This window comes from Raphanus sativus, chromosome 2 (assembly GCF_000801105.2).
Source record: "Raphanus sativus cultivar WK10039 chromosome 2, ASM80110v3, whole genome shotgun sequence".
NCBI lineage: Eukaryota > Viridiplantae > Streptophyta > Magnoliopsida > Brassicales > Brassicaceae > Raphanus > Raphanus sativus.
Window position 1 is genome coordinate 7,072,537 of NC_079512.1, and position 23,256 is coordinate 7,095,792.

Below are 23,256 nucleotides of genomic sequence, written 5' to 3' on the forward strand. Positions count from 1 at the left end.
TAAAAAACAACTTATTTACTCGCATACCACTCCTGACGTGTCGACATGATAGCTGTTCTCTGACACTTTCTGATATAATCCATAGAGTACTAGACTAATTACGAATTCTGCCACTGGCATCACCATATCATTAACATGTATATTTTAATATTATTTAGGGACATGTGACTCATAACTGGATTTTCATATACACCCACATTCAATTCTACTTGGTTATCATTACGTGTGTTATATATGATTGTATTTTGTTGATTTTTGTATTCAAGGAAAATATGATTTAAATGTTTTAATATATTAAACATTTTGATATTCAAATTTTAAGTTTTTTATATGATATAAATGATGATTATGATTATGATTATATTTTGATTGTCTTTATCCTTAAAGAATATATGATTTAAATTTTTAATATATTTATCTTTAAAGAATATATGATTTGATTTATATTCTTAAAAATATAAATCATATGCAGATATTTGATTTCTTACACATGATATCTTTCTATCCTATATATATTGTTTAAATTTATATTGTTTGAATATATATTGTTTAAATTTATATTGTTTGAATATCTCCATAATCATTTATATTCCGTTTAAATTTTGAAATGTGTTAAATTTAAATGCAAATTTCATCCTCTTACGCTAATTAACGAAATCATAGTAAATGTAATTGATTGTCTTTATATTCAATTCGTACGATTCTGTATCTTATTTTATGGTAAGTTTACTTACTGTTTGATGAGAACATTTACTGTAGTTTACTATTATACCGCCTATTTAAGATCATGATGTTCAATTAGAATGTTATTTTTGGAGAGTATGAGGTTACAAATCTTATATTTTGGCGATTGATTTGCTTGACTAGGATATTTTAGGACAATATTAGGTCGCAGAACTAATATTACGCCAATTAGTTTGATTCATTTTAATACCGCAGATTTAAGAACTTCCTCTATATAAAGTGTTTCAGATGTGGTTCTACACTACCATTCAAATCTATAACTTCACCTTCTCTGCCTTTTTATCAAATTTCTTAGCAATATCATGGCAGGTTTGGATTTTGTTGCTGCTCTTAAGCCTTTCAAATCCATGTGGAAAATCAGGGTCAAAGTTATCCGTTTATGGAGGCAATACTCTGCTGCTGTAGGGGAGACCATTGAAATGGTGCTGGTGGATTCTAAGGTGAGGATTTAATTATGTCCAGTTCAGATTTCTTTTCTTTACCCGTTTTGATACTAATATTGTGTTTTCTTTTATAGGGAGATATGATTCATGGAACCGTGAAGAAGGAACTGGTCACCCAGTTTGAGTCTGCCCTCCGTGAAAATGTATCAAAACTGATTGTCAATTTTACCGTCACATACGCATGTGGATCATACCGCACAACCAACCATCCATACCGTATTGTGTTCCTCCCGACAACAAGGTTAAGACCCTGTGATGTTTTGCCAACCAACTTGAATGGTTTCAAACCAGTCAGTTATGGATCTATCATGGATGGTACTCAAAATGCCGACTACTTGGTTGGTGAGTGTACACATATTTTAAAAAGGATGTATGATATATTGATGGATACTAACTAAACCCTCATGTTTTAATCTGGATTGTAGATGTCATAGGACAGATTGTTGAAGTCTCTCATCTTGAAGTTCTTTCGGTCAATGGGAAGGATACCCAGAAGTTGTCTTTGGAACTGAGGAACCAAGAGTAACTTCTTGCTTATTATTACAACTTTTTCAATGTTTATGTTATTAATTGGTATTATTATTAAATAAGATAATAATAGTATAGCATTCATGACATATTTTATTCTGTTATCTGTGTGCAGTGATGATCGTCTTCCGTTGGTGTTGTGGGGTAAGTTTGCAACTGACGTGGATAACGCCATTCAACTGCGACGTGAAAATCAAAAAGTACTGGTTCTCAGATTCGGGAAGATCAAAGTGTGGAAAGGTTTAATCTATCTGTTCTACTTTTTTCAATTTTTTAAATAATCCAAAAGTTTTCAAACGCTAACTATTATATTACTCTTACTCATCCCCGTCGTGGATTATCAGATGAACGTTCTGTGTCAAATGCTTACAATGTTTCTGATGTTGCTGTTAATCCTAACATGGACGAGGTTGATGAGTTTCTTACACTGTAAGTACAACTTCAATTTACAAACATTGTGATTCCCGAGTTTTTACAACATTCGTGTCTTGCTCAGAAAAAAATAAATCTATTTTTTGAAGGTTGCCTAAGGATGACATGGCTTTGGCAATTGTTAGCCCAAAGCATCTTGCCTCTGTTAAAGGTGTTTCTGATAAGGATGATTTTTTCATCCATACCCCTAAGATGACTATTGCTGAGGTGTTGACAGTAAGACAGGTAATAGTCTAATAAGTTAAATGAGGTTGAATTTTTGCTATATCATATATCTGAACTCTTCTTATGTGTTTGATAGGTGCAGAAGTGTATTGTGATGTGCACTATAGGTGGGATTGATTCTGATATGGGTTGGTTCTATCTTAGCTGCAAAGTGTGTTCCAAAAAGGTTCTCACTGTCCCCAATGATTCTATTGATGATGGCCTGGACGAAGATCTTTTCAAGCACAATTACTTTTGTGTGAAATGTAACCAGCATAACCCCAAAATCTTGCCAAGGTTACATTCAGTATCTCTTATGCTATTGCATATTTTTATTAAGTTATATACCCGTACTCTTATTAAATCTTGCTTATTTTTTCTATGCAAAGGTACAAGATCCATGCTGTGGTCCTTGACAACACAAGCAATACCAAGTTTCTGCTATTTGATAATCTTGCACTCCAGCTCTTACAACAACCATGCATTGAGCTTACTGGACCAAATCCAGATGAGGTAATATATCACTTTCCTCCTCTTATATTTCTTTATAATAAGGTCATTAGTAACAGAATTCTATTACCTATATTCTACAGATGGAAGAACCTTACCTTCTACCTCCACCTATCAACAATTTGGTTGGTAAAACCTTTCTTTTCAAGATTGGTATTGAGCGTGAGAACTATTTATACAAGCACGAAATTTACAAGGTTTTGAAGATCATATCAGACACACAGATGATAACCGAGTTCGTGGGTGCTACTACTCCAACGGTTTGTCTTATAATTCGTATGCTCAACTTTGAACTTTTGAACACATCTGATGGATTCCAACTTATAATTTTATTGCGTGTTTTGGTAGGGGAGTGACAGCTCCACTGCAATCGAGAACTCCTTGGTTTCTGATGCCCCAGAGGTAGATCAGAATATTAACTATGCCTTGGTGTTTGATATTTCATTTATACAACTTAGATAAGCAATTGCCATAGAACTAATCCTATTTTTTATGTAGGGATCATTGATGCTGCTGGGCTCTTCATCGGAGCAATCTGTATCAAAGAATCGAACACCTGCCAAACGTGTTGGGGCACTGATTACGAATCTGGAGGAAACATTTGATCAGAACTCAGTGACGCGCACGACATGTCCCGTGAAGATCAAGAAAGAAAAGATCGAAGAAAGTGGCTAAGGGTTTATTCCGATTTTGAGAGAATAGAGGATGTTTTTTTTACAGCAAACTATTTTTATTTTATCGCGTTTGTGTTTTTTTTTTCTGCATTGAGTTTCTTATTGTCGTTTCTTTTTAGAGCTTATTGCTCTATCTGATGTTCCCTCCTTTAAAGATTTATATAATCCTCTATTCTCATTAATATTTTCTTCTCATAATACATATTGGTTTGTGAAAGTTATATGTTTTAACTCCTACGACTCTGTTTATTAATAGTGTAGTCGTTGGTGTCGTACATGTTTAGTATATTTTTTTCAGCTAAACAGTTACCAAAATAATTTAGTAACGCAAGGAATATTCAGCCAAACCTATTGTTTAGTATGCTTAGTATAAATAGAGTTTTCCAGGATAAACGATTTTAGAATTACCTTGAGATTCAAGGATGGTTTTTGACTCGATAAATAATCCGTTTTATGTGTCCTCATCCATAGGGTTTGATTGATCCTCTGATTGATTTCCTGCAACAAGTACAGAAATAGATAATTAGCATGAGGCGTTGATCAAGCTGGGTAACATAATCTATGTTTATGTAAAATTGAACTGTAAGTAATTAAAACTGAAAGATTTTCGGTGGTGATGCAGATTTAGCTCGATTGCATAAACCTACATGTCGGAATCAACGGGTACAAACATTTGAAGTTTCTTATCCTATTTATGAGGAATATTAAATTTCTCATATACTGAAGACCATTATCAAAGGGTCAATAAGTTGATCTTTTAATTAGGAAACAAATAGAGTGACTAAGGGTGGTAATTAAGCAAAAGATAGTTACAACTATACACAACACAATCAACGTTAAGGGTCGATATTATCTCCATATATGAACGACATTATTACCATCATAACCACCAAATTTCGCGCTACTATACATTGTTTTTTATCACAAACCGAGGAGTTTTCTACCTTAACTTCCACTCAGAAATATATTACTCAGAAATCAATTAGTTTTGTTGTACGCCTTTGCATAGAAGTAATGAATAATCGAAATCCAAAGAAAAGAGATCATAGTTCTGAGAGTAGTCGACCAAACAAGAAACAGAAACAAGGTAATTATTTTCTGATAATAATGTCAAATTATACAGCTATATGTTTATCTCTAATAAACTGCGAAACTCAACTAAGATTTGTTACCAGATTTTCAGAGTTCCAATTCACAAGCTGTTCCTTTAGGAGACATTACAAATTCGCTTACTACACCGGCAAAAGATGCAAGAACTCATAGGCGCTTCCTAATGCAACAGAAAAGGAACAGAGACACTGCAACGGATACAGGAAGTATTTCTCAGAATCTACGAGCAACTAATGGAACAGCATCCAGTGAAGTTTTAAACCCGACTCAACAAGGTAAACTTTAGATTGGGATACTTTATCGTCGCTAATATTATTTCAGACCCTGCTTTACCAAGTATACCAAAAATTGCATATTCTAGGGGACTTAGTAACTAATGCTACCGAACAACCAGTTTCGAAAAGATCAAGAGTGGACAAGCAGAAGGAAGTTATAACTACACATGGTAACACATCTAAGATTCAATCTATTAAATTTAGGTCAGACGTAATAATATATTTAACATATCTTCACTGCTCGACAGCTACTGTTCGTCCAACAACTGGGAATTGTTTACGACATGTTCCTACTCAATTCAGTCAACTTCCGTTGAGTGGTTATACCGAGGCATCATCATCTATCAATTCAGTCGTTAATAACGGTCGTGAAAATAGGACAACCTTGAAAGATTCTGATTCAGGTAATACCAAGCATAATAACTTCAGGAACCATGGTTAACTACACGACATGAATTCAGATGGAAGAAAATTTAAGCATTAGTCGTAATATTATGTAGTTCATAGTATATTTATATACTATGTGCGTCTTCCTTCAAACCAACTTTTGCGCAACATCATATATTTACAGAAAGCGGTGATGACCTTTGGGATTGTTCAAGCAACGAAGGCGATGTTAATCAATCGGAGTCGGACGATGGAGAGGATGATCCCACAGAAATGTTAAGACGTTATCAAGTCACGACAATGCTGTACGACTCTTTTGCTAAGTTATTTGGTGGTTCAGAAAACCAGATTCGCAAACCACAATCCACTGGAGGCGCGAGTTCTTCATCCCCACAAGTCACCAAACCACAATCCACTGGAGGCGCAAGTTCTTCATCCACACCAGTTCATTGTATTCTCGAAGAAGGTACATGTCAAATATATAAAATGCTTATTTCTATTTATTAAATAGGGTGTTTAGTAATTTTTATTTGAATATGCGCAATCAAATTCTAAAGACCCATGTATAAAACATCATTGCAGCGTACAAAGATGATGGAGATCTTACATATGAATGCCCAAAATGTGGAGCTTTGTTTTGGTACAACGAGCGAATTAGTAAGACCAGGAATCCGAAAGTTCCAGTATTTACTATGTGTTGTATGAGAGGAAAAGTCAGACTACCTACTCTAAAGGAACCACCAGCTTATCTGCATGGTCTGCTTACGAATGATGACAGTATCAGTAAGCATTTCCGCGATAATATTCGACCTATAAATATGATGTTTTCTTTTACATCTCTTGGTGGGAAGATTGATAACTCGGTCAATACGGGCAAAGGTCCTAGAATTTTTAAACTTCACGGTGAGAATTATCATTTGATTGGGAGTGTCAAGCCTAGACCCGACGAACCGGCCAAGTTTTCGCAGTTGTATATTCACGATACGGAGAATGAAGTTCAAAACCGTATCTCAGCATTAAGGTACAGTTCATTGACTAATTTCAAGTTATACAAGTTTTGAGGACATCTTGAGAAATGGTTTTGAACGATGTAGTTTGCAATTATGTTATACAGTGGAAACTCAGGTAGAAGTAAGATAAGAGAAGATTTGGTTGAAGGTATAATGGAGATGTTAAGGAACTCGAACGTGCATGTGAAGTCATTTAGGAATGCGATGGATAGATTTAATGACGAAGAAGAATGTGAAGGTTTATCCTTGAAGTTAATTCATACTAGGGTCCAAGATGGTCGTGTCTACAATTTACCAACAGCTTCTGAAGTTGCAGCTTTGGTGGTTGGTGATTTTGAAGAAAACATGGACAAGAGGGATATTATATTGGAAAAGAGTAATGGGAAATTGAAAAGGATTAGCGAGCTACATCCATGTTATCTTCCTCTTCAATATCCATTGCTTTTTCCATATGGAGAAGATGGATTCCGGCTGGGTATTAAAAACGGATTCACAGGCATAAACAAAAAAAAAAAGCCAAACATTAGTATGAGGGAGTACTTCGCCTATCTGATCCAAGTTCGTCGAGTTGGTTCTCAGGTTCTGCTTCTATCAAGACGTTTATTGCAGCAATTCTTGGTGGATGCATATACAATGATAGAAGCCCATCGTCTTCGGTACATTCGTAAGAATCAGTCGAATCTGAGGACTTTGAATTTTAGTAAGTTTGTGGATGCTGCCAAAGATGGCAATTCAACAGTTTCTATTGAAGGGGCACGTATTCTCCTTCCCTCAACATTCACCGGTGGACCGAGATATATGCATATGATGTATCTGGATGCAATGTCTATATGCAAATACCATGGATATCCGTCTCTCTTCATTACATACACGTGTAATCCCAAATGGCCAGAGCTCATTAGATGTTTTCAGGATAACAAACTAAGAGCAGAGGACAGACCTGAACTATGCTGTAGGTTATTCAAAGTCAAGCTTGATAAGTTAATCGATGACCTAACAAAGAAGCATGTACTTGGAAAAACAGTTACAGGTATTTATTCGTTCATTGTTAATATAGTAGGAAAATATGGAGTAATTGTATGTTGTTCTAATATAATATTGTGGTTTTTAACAATCTTTATATTATTTTTTTGCAGTAATTTACACTGTTGAGTTTCAGAAGAGAGGGCTCCCTCATGCTCATATTTTGTTGTTTATGGATAAACAACATCAACTTCCTTCTCCAGAAGACATAGATCGTATCATATCTGCAGAGATTCCAGATAGGAAAGAAGAACCCAGATTATTTGAAATAGTGAAAGATATGATGATTCATGGTCCATGTGGTGTAGTTAATAGAGATTCTCCATGCATGCAGGATGGGAAATGTTCTAAATTTTTTCCTAAGAAGCACGTCGAAAAAACAACAGTTGATGCCCAAGGTTATCCTATTTACAAAAGGAGGGACAGTGGCCGCTTGATTGAGAAGAAAGGTATTCAGCTTGATAACCGTTTTGTTGTCCCCTACAATAAGAAGCTACTACTTGGGTATAATGCTCACATCAATGTTGAATGGTGCAATCAATCCCGATCCATCAAGTACTTATTTAAGTACATCAACAAAGGGCAAGACCGTGTCACTGGAACTGTTACTCAAAAAAAAAAAAGAGAAAATTCTGAAGGGGAAAGAACATATAACAATTCAACTCAACGAGTTCCTACGGCTGGTGCAGAAGCAGATGAACCTGAAGTAGATGAAATTAAAAATTATTTTGAAGCCAGGTAATTTTTTTTTAGATTCGTTTATACCTTAGTTATTGATAAAGTCGATCCTGTAATATTAATCGTCTCACATTATTTTCTAACAGATATGTATCAGCATGTGAATCGAGTTGGAGAATTCTATCTTTTCCAACACAGTATCGTTCAACACCAGTTGAGCACCTAACTTTCCATCTTGAAGGAGAGCAACCGGTGGTTTACAAGGATGGGGACACTGTCGAAAATGTCTTGGCTAGAGCGTCTCAGAGTAGAACAATGTTTTTAGCTTGGTTTATATGCTGCGAGATGTACCCCGAAGCTAGAGAGCTAACATACCCAGAGCTTCCAACGAAATTTGTATATGATGCAAAGATCAAACTCTGGAATCCAAGAAAGAGAGGGTTTGCGATAGGTAGATTGGCTCCTGCTTCTCCCTTATCTGGACAGAAATACTACCTACGAGTCTTGATTAACAAGGTTAAGGGTGCAAGATCTTATGATGATATCAAGAGAGTTAATGGGATTGTTCAACCAAGTTACGAGGAAGCGTGTTTTGCAAGGGGTCTTTTGGATGACGATAAAGAGTACATTGAAGATCTTAAGGAATGTAGTTTTTGGGCATCAAGTGGTTATGTTCGCAAGCTCTTTGTGCACATGTTGATGTCTGGTAGTTTGTCATCGCCAAAGAAGTTATGGGAATCCACGATAGATATTCTTTCAGAAGATGTGATATATAATGAACGGAAAAGACGCCGAAATCCAGGTATTATTATTTCTCATTGAACTATACATATGAACCTATTATACTAGATACAAAGATAATCTATAATGTTTTATATAATCTATCTGGACAGCACTGATGTTGAGTGATGATGAAGTCAAGAACGCCACCTTAGTCTTGATAGAGAATATTCTGCGTAGTAAGAATTCGTCGCTGAGTAATTGGGACGCAATGCCCAAACCGGTTTATCCTGCGCAATCAGTACAAGAGAATCAACTGTTGCAAGATGAACTTAACTATCAAAGGGAAGATCTGCGAGCCAAACACGATGACTGGCTTCTTAAGTTGACAGATGAGCAGAGGTCTGTGTATGACCAGATTATTGGTTCTGTACGGAGCAAAAAAGGTGGTGTCTACTTCGTTTATGGTTTTGGGGGTACAGGGAAGACATTTTTGTGGAATATACTTTCAGCTGCAGTCCGTTCGAGAGGTGAAATTGTGTTGAATGTTGCATCTAGCGGTATAGCTGCTTTGTTACTCCCAGGTGGAAGAACAGCTCATTCAAGGTTTGGTATCCCCATTAATCCAGATGAGTTCTCTACTTGCAATATTGAACCAGGAAGTGACAAGGCTGAACTAATAGCTAGAGCGTCACTTATTATTTGGGATGAAGCCCCTATGATGAGCAAACATTGTTTTGAAGCTCTTGATAGGAGTTTATGTGACATCATGAAGACCACGGACTCTAGACCTTTTGGAGGAAAGGTGGTTGTTTTTGGAGGTGATTTTAGGCAAATACTTCCAGTTATTCCAAGAGGGAACAGAACTGATATTGTCATGGCTACTATGTGCTCTTCTTATCTCTGGAAGCATTGTAAAGTTTTAGAGCTAACTAAAAACATGCGGCTCTTCTCAGAAACTGAAGCACACGAGGCTGAGGAGATTAAGGAATTTTCGAGATGGATTTTGGATGTAGGAGATGGGAAAATTAATGAGCCTAATAGTGGAGAATGCATCATCGATATTCCCAAGGATTTACTGATCACTGAATGCCGGGATCCTATAGAGTCTATTGTTTCAGAAGTGTACGGTGATACCTTCAAAGACTCAAAAGATCCATGCTTTTTTCAAGAAAGAGCGATTTTGTGTCCAACTAATGAAAATGTGGATGTTATTAATAACTACATGCTTGATCGTCTCACAGGTATAAAATAGTATGTTTTATTATACTTATCTCTTATTTTTGGGTCATGTGTTTTGTCTTATGTTACTAAACTACTTATGAATGTTTTCGTAATGTAGGAGAGGAAAAGATTTATCTAAGCTCTGATAGCATTGACCCATCTGATACGAATTCTAAAGATGACTCGGTTTTCTCACCGGAGTTTTTGAATAGTATCAAAGCATCGGGGTTACCAAACCATTCTCTGAGGCTGAAGATTGGGACACCAGTAATGATTCTCAGAAATATTGATCCGAGTGAAGGTCTATGCAATGGGACAAGGTTGCAGATTACTCAACTTGCTAATCATATTGTAGGAGCGACAATAATTACAGGGAATCGAGTTGGAGAGAAGGTTTGGTTACACCGTGTGTTAATTACACCAACAGATGCAAGGCTTCCTTTCAAGATGAGGCGTAGGCAATTTCCAATTAAAGTTGCCTTTGCAATGACAATCAACAAGAGCCAGGGTCAATCGCTTGAAAGGGTTGGTTTATTTTTACCTAAACCAGTCTTTTCTCATGGACAATTCTACGTGGCTGTGTCTAGGGTGAAATCAAGAAAGGGTCTGAAGATCCTAATTACTGACAAAGAAGGGAAACCTGAAGAATCAACAATGAATGTGGTGTATAAGGAAATTTTTCAGAAGGTGTTTGTCAATTGATACAATATGATTAAGTCTGTACTTTAGTAGCGTGCTTTGCAAGGTTTTCTTGGACCTGTAGTAATTACATTGCATATTTCTCTTATTTTTGATTTGATCTAAAGAAAAGATGATTTTAGGGTAGTGCTCATTGATGCCACTACATCTGACGAGCTATTTAAAGCACGTACATAAATCATTGGTTCAGGTTCTTTAATACAACTAAGTAGGGAAATTTTTTTTAATACAAACATGTAGTTCTCGATTTCTCTATTTTAAACAATGCATCACACAAGTGCGGACAACTGGAAAACTTATTCGAATCTCAAACCAAAAATCATATTTATGCAGTCTTTTCAGTCGTATTCTCAAGAACCAACAGAATAATTATTATCTACTATCCAATGTTCCAGTCCCTAATAAGCCTACCAAGCATACAAACCATTGAATGCACTGCTTTATATTCTATCTATTTATAATCGATAGGTCAAGTAGCTGACCTGGTTGGTACATTTAGTAGAGTCGTTTGCAGTGTGAGGTGAATCCTTCAGTTCCGTTTAGAAATCTTCATATGTTCTTCATTTTCTGTGTAATTTTCAAATTCTATTAATAAGAGGGAAAATGGAGTTCATTCGTATATTCATGAAAAGCCTTTCGAATTATCAGATAATAAAGCAATGTTGCAGAACTATAAGTAAGTGTTATAGTTATATGTCCATGTACGCACCTGACTAACCACATATATCTATTACTCTATATATAAAAAGTAATATATTGGAACTGACCACATTTATCTATTACTATATATTTATAAAGTATTATAAACCTAAAACTAACCACATATATATAAAAAGCACCTGACTATTGAAACTAATAAGATTACGCATGTTGAATCTTTTTTTCGATATCTATGTATTGAGTTGACAACACAATATCTATACAGCTTTAATAAAGCTGAAAAGTTCCCATCTACTTTTCTATTTGATCCATGCAAGATTTTCAAATTTATATTATACATATTCCCTTTATATAAACCTCTCCTCCACTTTCTCAGCCTAATAACCGAGAGAGAGCTCATTCTTGAGAGAAACAATATTAGAAACAAAGTGCAGTTCTTAACAAAGTTGAGTATCCGCTACGATGTCATCCGAGAATTCAGTCACCAATAATCCTTACCACGAAAGTGAAGATGAGTCAGTCGATGAGAGTTCGTTGAACTCGGACCCGGATGTCTATTTCCGAAACGTTAGCCTCGCATATTTTGTTGCAAAGCCGATCAAGATGTTGACGCAGCACGCCCAGTTCAAGAAACTCTGTCTAGAGCATGGCAACCCGCAAGCTCACTACATCGAAGGCTTCATCCAATACTTCCTGCACAAAGAAGAACAAACCGGTCTTCACCATCTACGTATAGCAGCGAAGGGTAACTTTGATAAAGGTATGTATCTATACGGACTTTTAGCTCTAGCAAATGGTTACTATCCAAAAGGCAAAAAGTACTTGGACAAACTCGAATGGAAACTAGATATTTCAAAGACTGATCTTTGCTGGACCATCATCAAGAACTCCCTATTAGACATCCCGCGGATTATGAAGACAAAGTACTATGTTAATATGATTAACATTAAACCACAAGGAAGCTGCAATCCCAAGAACATGGTGAAATTATGTGATCATTGTTACTATTTCAAAAGGTTGAACCAGTTTGTCAACTTCGTTAGAAACAAAGATTAAAAGAAGAGAAGTGTTGTGTAATCCCTTTGTTATCTATGCAGTAAGATGTTTTGTTTGTATTCCGAATAATTGTTTTTTGTAACAGAAGAATTATCATCTACTATCCAATGTTCCAGTCCGTAATAAGCCTACCAAGATTACATTTGGGCTTATATTCTACATGGTTGACATTGCTTAAGCCCAAAATTACCTGATGTAGCCCACTTTTTTGATAGCATTAAACTCTGTTGGATATTTAAAATCGGAATCTTTTATGTCTTAGTTGGTGTTGAAAGAATTAATAATTTGTTTCCAACAATTAAGGTATTTTTTTATACTAACATTAATACTAAAGCATCTGATTGCACATTATATTCATCACGTAATTTAAATTAGGTAGTCAATATATGATTTCATCCAATTATCCTCTACAATTTCGTGATTTTGATTGAACCATAATTATGGTTGTCTAATTAGATTTCTTTTTTTGGTAGTATATATTGAACATATGAGGAGAATACCTAATCGTATTATTTATTCTTTCTTTCTGTTGCAATGGGTACTCATACAACACTCGCTGAATTGAGTCTTTTCAAACCTTTGCGTCCTGTCCGTGTTAAAGTTATATGTAAAGGGACAACCGAAGTTGGATCTACTTTTGAGAAATCGCATCTGATTTTAGGAGATGAAAATGTGAGTTATATTATTTTATATAACTTGCGTTACTATATATTTCCTTCTACATTGTACTAACGTTTTCTGATATTCTAAATCAGGGAAATACCATTCAAGCCACTTTTTTCAAAGATTTTGGTTCTTCTACTGAAATGCCTTTAGAGGAAGGTCACTGCTATGAAATTAAAGATTTCAGTCTAACTGCTACATTAGAGTTGACGAGGGTGTCAAGAAACAAACTCCATATTAAACTCAGTAAATCTTCGGTCATTTCGAAGATCCCACCAATCCCCGCGTCCAACTTCTATTGTTTTGCAAACTTCATTAACCTCTATCGTGGCCTATCCCATCCTAAGTTTTCAGTTGGTACGTTTTACGTGTTGTCTTATTTTCTATCACGAAAGTTACCACAAAAAATCATCCTTTCAATATTATGTTTTATTTGGAGTTTAATCATTTATACAAATGGTACACAGATGTTTATGGTGCTGTAGTAGGTGTGGGATTCCTTGAAGAGTACGAGAAACAATCTCCTGGTGAGATAAACGTTACCATCGACCATAAAATTCGGTTCTATTTGGTAGACATGGAGTAAGTTATACTGTTTGTTATATTTTTTTTTCTAAATTAATAAGATTTCATTTACTTAATAGACTTCTTATAATCCGACTACAGTTTTGTCCACATTAAGTGTGTCGCTTATGGTGCATTGGCTTTCCAATTCCAAGAATATTGGGAATCTACAGATACAAATGTTGTGCTTTGTGTCTTGCAGTTTTGGCAGATTGAGTGGGGAGTAGGTAATGACATGTACTAATTTGAAATAATATAGATTCTATCTGATAAACGCTTACATCATGCACTACCACTATGTTGTTTATCATGAAAGGGCGATTGAGGCACTTGAGGAGCATTGATGGGTTTTCTAAAATCCTTTTTGAGCCCAATGGTGTTCCAGAAATTGATTATTTCAGAAATAAGTAATCTGGATATTCTAATTACAATTTATTTGGTTTTAAAAAATATCTTCATGTAAGCTGACATATTCTTTATTCACATTTTATAGGATTCTAGAGGAGGGATTCTAGAAGATTGTTTGTGAGTTCAGACGTTTTTTTTTATTTATTTCGCTTTGTTTTTCAATAAATTTGTTGCTTTCCTACTTTACATCTATTTCCCTATATTTGGTTTTCTATCTTATGCATTTCTCATATTATGAAAACTTTGGAGCTTTTAACTTCTCTTTCATTTCAATGGATAACCCTATCTAAGTCTATATACGGCTGTCCTTTCCCTAAGATTCTTTTAACTTAAACAACAGCTATACTTCTATAATATTTCATCTATAGAAAGTTTGTTCTATAAAAATACAGGAGCTAACCTTATATATACTTAAGGCATGGCCATGGCTGGTTATTGGCAGACTGTTTGCGTCCATCAGGTGCAGCTAGAAAACAGAGCTCGGCTATGGCTGTGTCCCATCAATCTGAAGAACATAAGACCACGAATTTAATAAAGTGCACAATAAATTGGTATTCGGTTACTTTAATGAGAGAGTCTAAACCCAAAAGCTCATTTTCGCACCATAAAAAGTTTTAATCCACATTATAATAGATTTGAAATCAAAGATCCACATATTCAATTGTAAATAACTATCAAGTTCAAATGACTGTGTAATCTAAATATCGAGGAGCATATACAGTATTCTCCAAAACGATAGAAATCTAAATATGATTCCGCTCAATAAATGTGAAATCAGAGAATCGAAGAAAAGAAAGATCTTGGTGACAATACGGACCTGGGTTTTATTAATATCATCTTCATCGGTGGTTCGTTTGGTACAGTTTCTGTCTTCGTACCCTAATCCCCTTTGCTAGATCCATCGATATGTTTGATTTTCTTTTTTTTTACATACAGGTTTTTTCACACCAATTTGGTTAGGAGACATCAAAGGTCTCCTGTTTCATCGGCCTTTAAAAAAAATTATGGGCCTTTTGTATCAGATGGATCAAAAATTAGCCTTTTAGGCTTTACATGATATCACAAACCCATTATAAATGAAACCAACTTATTAATAAGCTTTTATTGACAACTCAATTATAACGAAAGTTCAGATTATGAAAGATTAATATGGGTGACTTATTTTAATACATTATACATATATTAAAGATAGATGAAAATATTCTACAATCTTATTATACTTATTATACACCTGTAATTGTAAATCTAAAAGCTATACATTATTTTGCCTATTAATAATGTAATTCATTTTTTTATATAATAATAACAATCATACTATAATTTTATTATTTCATATTAATCTCACCCCGCGCAAAGCGCGGGTCTCATCCTAGTGTAACATTAAAACCAATCAAAAAAAATGTTATAAGAGAAAACTGTTGTATCCAATTTACATACACACAAAAATCAAATTAACCCCCAACTCCTATTTAAACTACTCTAAGTCTTTGTTGTCAAAAAAAGAAAAAAAAACTAAGTCTTTTCAATTTGAATAGTCCATTTTAATTTTTTTTTTATGTCCATATTATTTTAGATACGTGAAAAATCATCGTTAATCAACTTAACAATTGACTTTTTGCATATCCAAATAGCATGGTTAGCAAAAAGATTTAAAATAGACAGTTTAAAAAGTTATGTTTATATGGAAACACCAAAATTTGGGGGAAACATTAAAATAACAAAGTAAAAACAACGTTTAATCGATCTAATGGTTAATTTTTGTGTATCGAAAGTGGCATGTCCAACAAAAAAAGAAGCTAAAGTGGACAATTTAAAAAGGTTGGAGGTTGATGCCAAAAGAAAAAAAAAAAGGTTGGAGGTTAGAGGTTAAAAGAGTGCAAAAGAAAATTACGGCTTGGACTGAAAGGTATCTCTAGCGCAACTATTACTAGTGGAAACTGTGTTACTCCTAGTTAGAGCATCATTATTGGTGTTTCTTAGCTTTTAGGTCCTTAATACACATATATATGTATGTATATATTATATAAACGTATATAATTGTTTGATAAAGACTTTACCGAAACCGAAAGTTTCTTAATTAAGGAACTTTTAGTTTCGGTTTATGTAAAGTCCTTAGAAAACAATTATATACGCTTATATAATATATATACATACACATATATGTGTATTAAGGACCCAAGAACTAAGAAACACCAATAATGATGCTCTTACGCTGTGAAACTGCCAATCAAGTGAAGTTATGTTTTCCTATATTTACTCTAATTATCATTCAATCCAAATAAAACTTACGCTCATAGTTGAGCTACATTTCAAGTATTAGAGTAACTTTAGTGTTTTATATTTCCTCTTTTTCGACTTTATTTATTACTCTTATTTCACCTTATTTACTCTTATTACTCCAAAAGTTTTCAGTCTCTATTGTTTGCTTGAAAGATATTATTTTTTTAGCGTTTTTCTCTCTTTTCAATCAGAAAAAGTTAATTGTTTTTTCTTTCGTTTCATATTTTCATTTCGTATATCATGGATTAATAAAACAATTACGGTAACGACAGAGATTATAGATATATTTGTCGAAACAATAGCTAAACGATCTAAGAAACTGGATGCATATATGGTATCCAAGACCATAGTCGCAGCTGCACAGCCAAAAGACAAAAGTGACTTCAAAGACTAATCATTGATGCGTGTGGGACAAACCGTCTCAGCATCTGTTAAAATTGAATTTTGTTGAGACTGTCTCATTTCAGTAACAAGTTCGTCCCTAATTGTAGAGTTTTAGATCTTGTTTCCTTTGGTTATCATGCTTAGATTGATTAATTTCTTTATTTCGGTTTTAGGCTCAAGTTCGATGGCGAGCAATGAACAACAACAACACAAGATTTTGTTCACCCGGTGTTCGCTGATCTATTCACCGGGAAGAGAGTCAGAATCCCTCAACAGTTTCACTATCAAATCACGATTAAGGTTACACGATCACAACAATGGTGAATATGTGAAAAACAGAGTTATACCCGAGAACTTGGCTAGCTTGTTGCTTCCTTTGTGAAATCTGAAAGTCACAGCCGGAATGGTCCATTCTGACCGATCACCGTTTCCGCTACCCCGTCGACCTTCACCCTCGTAATCTCAAGCTAAGCCTTCTTCTCTCCCGTTCTCTGATCTTGATCGTCTCTTTAGAATTGTTCCTCTCTCATTTGATCAAGTTGCATCTGGCCATTATAACAACATGATCCGTTCGAGATGTCAAACACACCGTTTTATTTATTCTTGATAGTAGCTGAGCTGAGACTTGGGCTTCTTATTTTCGTGCAGGTATGAGTGTTCAATCCGGATATCGGTTCGGTTGCAGTTTGGTTTTTTGGTTTTGGTATTTCGGTTAGTAAAATACAACTACTATTCTAAATCTATATTTATTTTGGTTCGATTTATATACAGTCGGTTTTTTGTTTATTCGATTTTATACCAAAAACATAATTATTTAGTTTGGGATCTTATTATATGAATTTTAGACTCATGTTGTCAACGCAATCATTTATTAAAAAGTATTATATGTTTCAGTAAAAGAACAAAAAAAATAAAAAACGCTTCTACCATCTAATAAAATAATCAAATGTAGAATTAAAATCAAAGCTCAGAATTTTTGAAAATAAAAATAAAAAACAAAACAAAAGCACGAAAGAAAAGTTTTTCTATTCTTCCATATTTAGTGTTCATCAAAATCATGTTTCTTCAATTGAACAGGAAATTCTGTTCGTTTATAGATAAGAAAAAAATTGTGAGAGTTAAAATCATTTTACATCACTTATATAAGTGACTCTGAAAGTGGTGATGCAAATAATTTCCATCATTTTATTAAGAACTGATGCAAAAAATATAAATATTTGCATCGATTACCATAATTGATTTCAATATGTATCAGCTATAAAATGATGTTAATATTTATATCGTTTTGATGTTAGTATTAACATCAGTTCCAATAATTGAAGTAAAAATGATATCAAACTTATGATTTTAATATTTGAATCAGTTACAATTATTGGTTAAGTTTCACTATTTTATATATAATCTTATTATCTAGGGGTGTCCAATCCGGATATCTCGTTTTTTTAGTTTTTTTAATATTTTGGTTAGTAAAATACAACTATATTTCTAAATTTATATTTATTTTGGTTCGTTTTGGTTCGGTTTATATACCGTTAGTTTTAGATTTATTCGGTTTTATACCAAAAACATAATTATTTAACTTGAAATCATATTATATGAATTTTAGAGTCATGCTATCAATGCAGTCATTTACTAAAATATTAAATGTTCAAATAAAAGAAAAAAAAAACGCTTCTATTATCAAATAAAATAACCAAATCTAAATTAAAATCAAAATTCGAAATTTTTAGAATAAAAATATAAAACAAAAATAAGTGACGGATCAAAAAATCAACGGTGTGGTCTTGTTATTGGAGACATCAATGCCGGTGTATAAGATTGTCACTGATCTGAATGGGTAGGGATTCATCATTTGGGATCAGACTTAGATCATGGTGCGTTCTTCTCAAGCCGCTAATGTGGATAAAAGTAGAGCTTGCCGTTCTCAGAGTTTTAACTTGTGGATTTTCATTTAGACCTTACATTCAGATTAAGCCTGTAGTGGTTCTATTTGATTAAATCATGTCATCACTCTCAAGGCTATGGCTCTTGTATGAGCTTCTACCTGCATGTTTAACGGGCATTCATCCCATTCATGCTTCTGCTCGCACTCCGTAAGATCTGCTTTCTCTTTTGGAGTACTTTATACGAGCCTTTGATGGTATCTAGGGGTATCTTTTGCTGTTTTAATGTTTTTGTTTTTGCATTTGTTTCGGATGTTGTATCCACAATATGCTTTATTATATTGTTCTATGTTGGATCATTTCAAATAAATGAAACTCAGTGTTAAAAAAAAGCAAATAGATTTTCATTTGACGTTATAAAATATATACATATTTACATGTTTCTACTTTTGATCGGTTTTGTTCAATTTATTCGGTTTAATCGGTTATAAATCAAACCATATCCAAATCCTATAGTTTTTATAAAATTATATCCATTCGAATATATGGTATATACTAAAACCAAACCATATCATCTATTTCGGTTTGATTCGGCACGGTTCGTTTTTATCATACTTAACAGCCCTATTTAATACGCATACATTTTTTATCCCAATATAGGAAAATATGTATTTATAAACCAGCTCTTTCCTTTAAACAACTTGAAACAAAAACTATTCAAAGGGATGAATATTTATGACTAAGAAGTAAGAAGGCAGAAATTTTGAAGGATGAAGTTTCGCAGGTCCTACGTTAATGGAGTTGAGAAATCTGTTGGGAAAACTCACCACACAAACTCGCTGAAGCACTCTCTGATGCATTTGTCGTAGTACGTTAGAAAGTATGAGTTTGTAGATCTATGGAGAACAGAAGAAGAACTCGGAACTATAGAAGATAGACACAAGAATTTGATATCCCAGGGTTCACCTAAAAATGGTTACGTCCCTGAGGCCTGGCAATGAGGCAATTCACTATAATCTCAAGTACAAAGACATAGCACCTCTCTCTCTCTCTCTCACAAGCCACAAGCCAGCTTGCTTGGTCACGTCTGGACCTTTCGGACCATGCCAAGGTTAGAGAGAAGAGTGCACACGAGCTCCTCTTATATAGTAGGAGTTTATTACATTAACCTAGTTGGATTAAGGCATTCGCCCCTTTCCATAAACCTATTAGGAAATATTCCAAAATACTTCCAACTTCCATAACTCCATGAGAAGTAATATTTCCAGGAACCTATCACCTTCAATAAAGTGATATTTCCTTTTCCTAATATGACATCCTTGTCTTGGTTTAAGTTATGCGATCTTGTTTGATTTTCATCACCAAATCTTGACTGACGAAGTCCCTGAAGTATTCGCTGATGTAGTCTCTGACGTAGTCTCGAATCCCAACAAACTCCACCTTGTTGACATCAAACATGATCCACTACTTAGGTTAAGCAAACTCGTGCTTTGCCAGACGAAGTCGATGCTCTCGACCATCCCAAGAAATTTAACAGCTTCCTCAAACTCAGGAACCACCTTGGTTACAATATCAGCAGGATCCATTGAAGTATTTAACTTCTACACACTTGCATCACCTTGAGCGATATCCTTGATGAAGTGAAACTTTCTGCTGTCGTGCTTAGCCTTCTCACGATCCACATTGTTATTTACTGGAAACAATGAACGTTGAGAGTCACACGATATCACCACCGTGTCTTGCTTGAATCCAAGCTCTTACACTAAGCTACTTTTAACCACATTCCTTCCATGACACCTCCTACCAGCGCCACTTCTATGACACTTCCAACCAGCGCCATATACTCTGCTTTAGTCGTTGACAGAGTCACTTCAGTTTGTAGTCTTGATCTCCAGCTGACTGTATCACCACCAGCCATGTAAACATAACCCGAGATCAACAATCTTTTGTCCAAAACATGAAGGCAAAGATCCGAATCACAAAATCCTTCAACTATAAACACTTTATTCTTCTCTGAAGCATAGTATGATCTTGTGTTCCCGTGAGGTATCTCAACTCCCACGCAGTCCAATCAACCATCCCAGGCTTACTCATAAACCTGCTAACCAACCCATATAACAGATCACTCCTTGTACATGGAATATCATCCATTCATATCTGCTTCATCATCTACTACAGCAGACGCTCTGAAGTGTACACCAACAAGTGTTACAACACTCCTCTTATGAAGTAGACACACGTGATCTTCTCTTCCATCAAGCTGAAATCCTTCTGGTTGTTTCATGTAAATCCATTCTTCAAATACTCCATGAAGAAAAGCCGGTTTACACAAAGTTGCTCAACGTCAAAGTTCTCTGTAGCAGAAAACCTCACAGATACATGTCTCACGATGGGTGAGAACACATCTTGATAATCAATTCTCTTTCTCTGAGAATATCCCTTTGCAATTTAACCAAGCCTCGAATCCAGGCTTCTCAACACCAGTTGTACCAGATTCCAGTTTAACACATCCACTTGCAGCCAATCGCTTCACGCTTCTCAGACCTTCTCACAAGCTTCCAGGTTTGGTTCTTATCCAGTGAAGTCATCTCTTCACCACATGATTCATCCCATTGACCAATTTATTTTGCTGCTCATCGCTCCATGATTGTCTCGAGGTTCTTCAGCACATACATCATCAGCTACATATAGCATAAAACCTGCTATATCTTTGGATACAGAGTACCGTGCAGGTGGCACTAATCTTCTTCATACTCTGTCCATTCCTAGCCGACATCCTTCAAGACTTTCACCTTGTTCAACATCTGCATCAACAGCTATGTCAGCTGTTTCGTTAACAGCTCCACCTGAAGTCTCAACTTCCGGTCTGATGCAGCGTCACCTTGTTCAACATCTACGTCAGCAACTATATCAGCCGTTTCGTCAACAGCTCCACCTGAAGTCTCAGCTTCTGGTCTGACGTAGTGTCCTCATCAATAATATAAAACCGTGGATTACAGTATTATAACCACCCTCCTAAAACAAGGACCACCTAAACCAGTGATTCTTCAACCTTCCAGCAAAAAATACTACATACCCATCTTGCACCGCCGTCTGTACTAACGGAACACGCCGCTTAACTCCCTTGGTTAAGAAGACTTTCGACAACAAGACCACATGGTACCATTCGCAAGGTCACCTTGAGGATAACATCCACATCAGACTTGAAGTTACATTTGGAGATCCACACACAAAACCGCATGTACATACCTGAGAGCTTTACATGTATCATGTTTCCAAAAAACTCTCACAGAACTCCAAAACTCCAATCGTCCTCCTTATCGATCACCCCCTTCTGGGGCAAGAATCTGTAGATTCTTCATATTCATGTGCTCAAGACGTCTATGCCACAAGACTGTCTCATCCATAGATGGTTTCTTTCTGCCACTGCTATATATTCCACCTGATGCAGTTTCTCCATCTAACAGGTACAATGACTGAGACACAGTTCCTTGAAGAGCTAGCTTACCATGCTTGTAAAACTTAGTCTTCCCACGTCTGTCACTATGCTCCAAGCTTAATAAATCGAGATTCCAGTGTCTTAACCGAGCCTCCATAAGCTTTGTTGATTGTACCAATCCATTGCACTCCTACCGCGCAATCATTACCAAGAAGTACTTTCCTTGAAGTCAGCTCTTGAACCATGTGAAAACAATCCCTCCTACACGTCCTGTAGTAAGAACATCCAGAACCAATCACCCACTTATCATGACGCTGCGTATCTGTTACCGATAGTGCATCACCCTCTGGACCAGGATCTATCACACCCACTACTTCAGCTTCTTTGTCATACTTCTTCTTTGTAACATAACAGTTATTCCTAGTGTTCCTCTGCTTCTCGCAGAACCAGCAGGTAATTCTAGACCCTGAGCTTGATCTAGAACCGACCCTATCAATCCTCACAAGATCTTTTTCTCAGACTCGCCTCTAGCATAATATCCTTCACCATCATCATGTGAAACCCTAAAGGTTTAAAGATCTTGATCTTTAGACCTTGCAGCACCGTCACCTCTTACAACGACAAAACATCCTTGCCGTACTTTAAGCGTTTCCTTGAGAGAGCCGAACTGTGAAGGTAGCAGATTCAAACAACAGAATCGTCTTTGCACCTCCTCTGACATAGTTACATTCACGCTTGACAGGTAAGACACCATCTTCCAGAAGCCATTGATCTTCTCATACTCCGAGTATCAACCATCTTGAAGATATATGATATGTGATGCAAGTGAATTATATCCAGTAGAGTCTTGGAAAGAAATAACATCTCCAGCATAGACCATGAAGAAGCCGTTGAAGTACACAACTCGTTCTTCCTTAACACATGATCTCCCACACTGAGACTGATCAGATTCATCACCGTCTCTAATCTTCCAAGCCTTCCAGCTTCCTCTTTCACCAACCGCTCCCTGTAAACATCCTCGTCTTCATCCTTCTTCATCGCTGAGACAGAAGGTGACCCGGACTCTTCTACTACATTCTTTAAACCAAGGACAGACATATGCGTAAGCATCCTCTTCTTCCACAATGAGAAATCTCCCTTCCCATCGAACCGCTCCACCTCAATTCTTACTTTAGTAGACATTGAGAACACCACCTAAGGCTCTGATACCACTTTGTTGAGAAAACTCACCACACAAACTCGCTGAAGCACTCTCTGA

The 23,256-nt window shown here is 35.6% G+C and overlaps 2 protein-coding genes and 2 long non-coding RNA genes across 4 annotated transcripts; 3 read left to right on the plus strand and 1 right to left on the minus strand.

The window, feature by feature from the left end:
* The first annotated feature begins 1,046 nt into the window (after window positions 1-1,046).
* Window positions 1,047-3,536, plus strand: LOC108832568 (replication protein A 70 kDa DNA-binding subunit A-like). The gene is made up of 11 exons (XM_018606038.1): window positions 1,047-1,184; window positions 1,262-1,529; window positions 1,613-1,709; window positions 1,831-1,955; window positions 2,060-2,144; window positions 2,237-2,372; window positions 2,449-2,648; window positions 2,741-2,864; window positions 2,945-3,121; window positions 3,210-3,263; window positions 3,360-3,536. The coding sequence occupies exons 1-11, from the start codon at window positions 1,047-1,049 to the stop codon at window positions 3,534-3,536; spliced, it is 1,581 nt and encodes a 526-aa protein (XP_018461540.1).
* A 1,013-nt stretch (window positions 3,537-4,549) lies between these two features.
* On the plus strand, window positions 4,550-10,664 carry LOC130508493 (uncharacterized). The gene is made up of 11 exons (XM_057004031.1): window positions 4,550-4,622; window positions 4,711-4,920; window positions 5,007-5,090; window positions 5,169-5,324; window positions 5,492-5,773; window positions 5,890-6,328; window positions 6,422-7,347; window positions 7,454-7,944; window positions 8,217-8,820; window positions 8,912-9,982; window positions 10,081-10,664. The coding sequence occupies exons 1-11, from the start codon at window positions 4,550-4,552 to the stop codon at window positions 10,662-10,664; spliced, it is 4,920 nt and encodes a 1,639-aa protein (XP_056860011.1).
* A 792-nt stretch (window positions 10,665-11,456) lies between these two features.
* On the minus strand, window positions 11,457-17,162 carry LOC130504509 (uncharacterized). The gene is made up of 4 exons (XR_008941300.1): window positions 17,024-17,162; window positions 14,830-15,002; window positions 14,413-14,517; window positions 11,457-12,014 (listed from the first exon to the last, which is right to left on the minus strand). It is a non-coding gene; the product is annotated as an uncharacterized LOC130504509 (long non-coding RNA).
* A 30-nt stretch (window positions 17,163-17,192) lies between these two features.
* On the plus strand, window positions 17,193-19,007 carry LOC108840188 (uncharacterized). The gene is made up of 2 exons (XR_001947831.2): window positions 17,193-17,324; window positions 18,518-19,007. It is a non-coding gene; the product is annotated as an uncharacterized LOC108840188 (long non-coding RNA).
* Window positions 19,008-23,256: the final 4,249 nt, after the last annotated feature.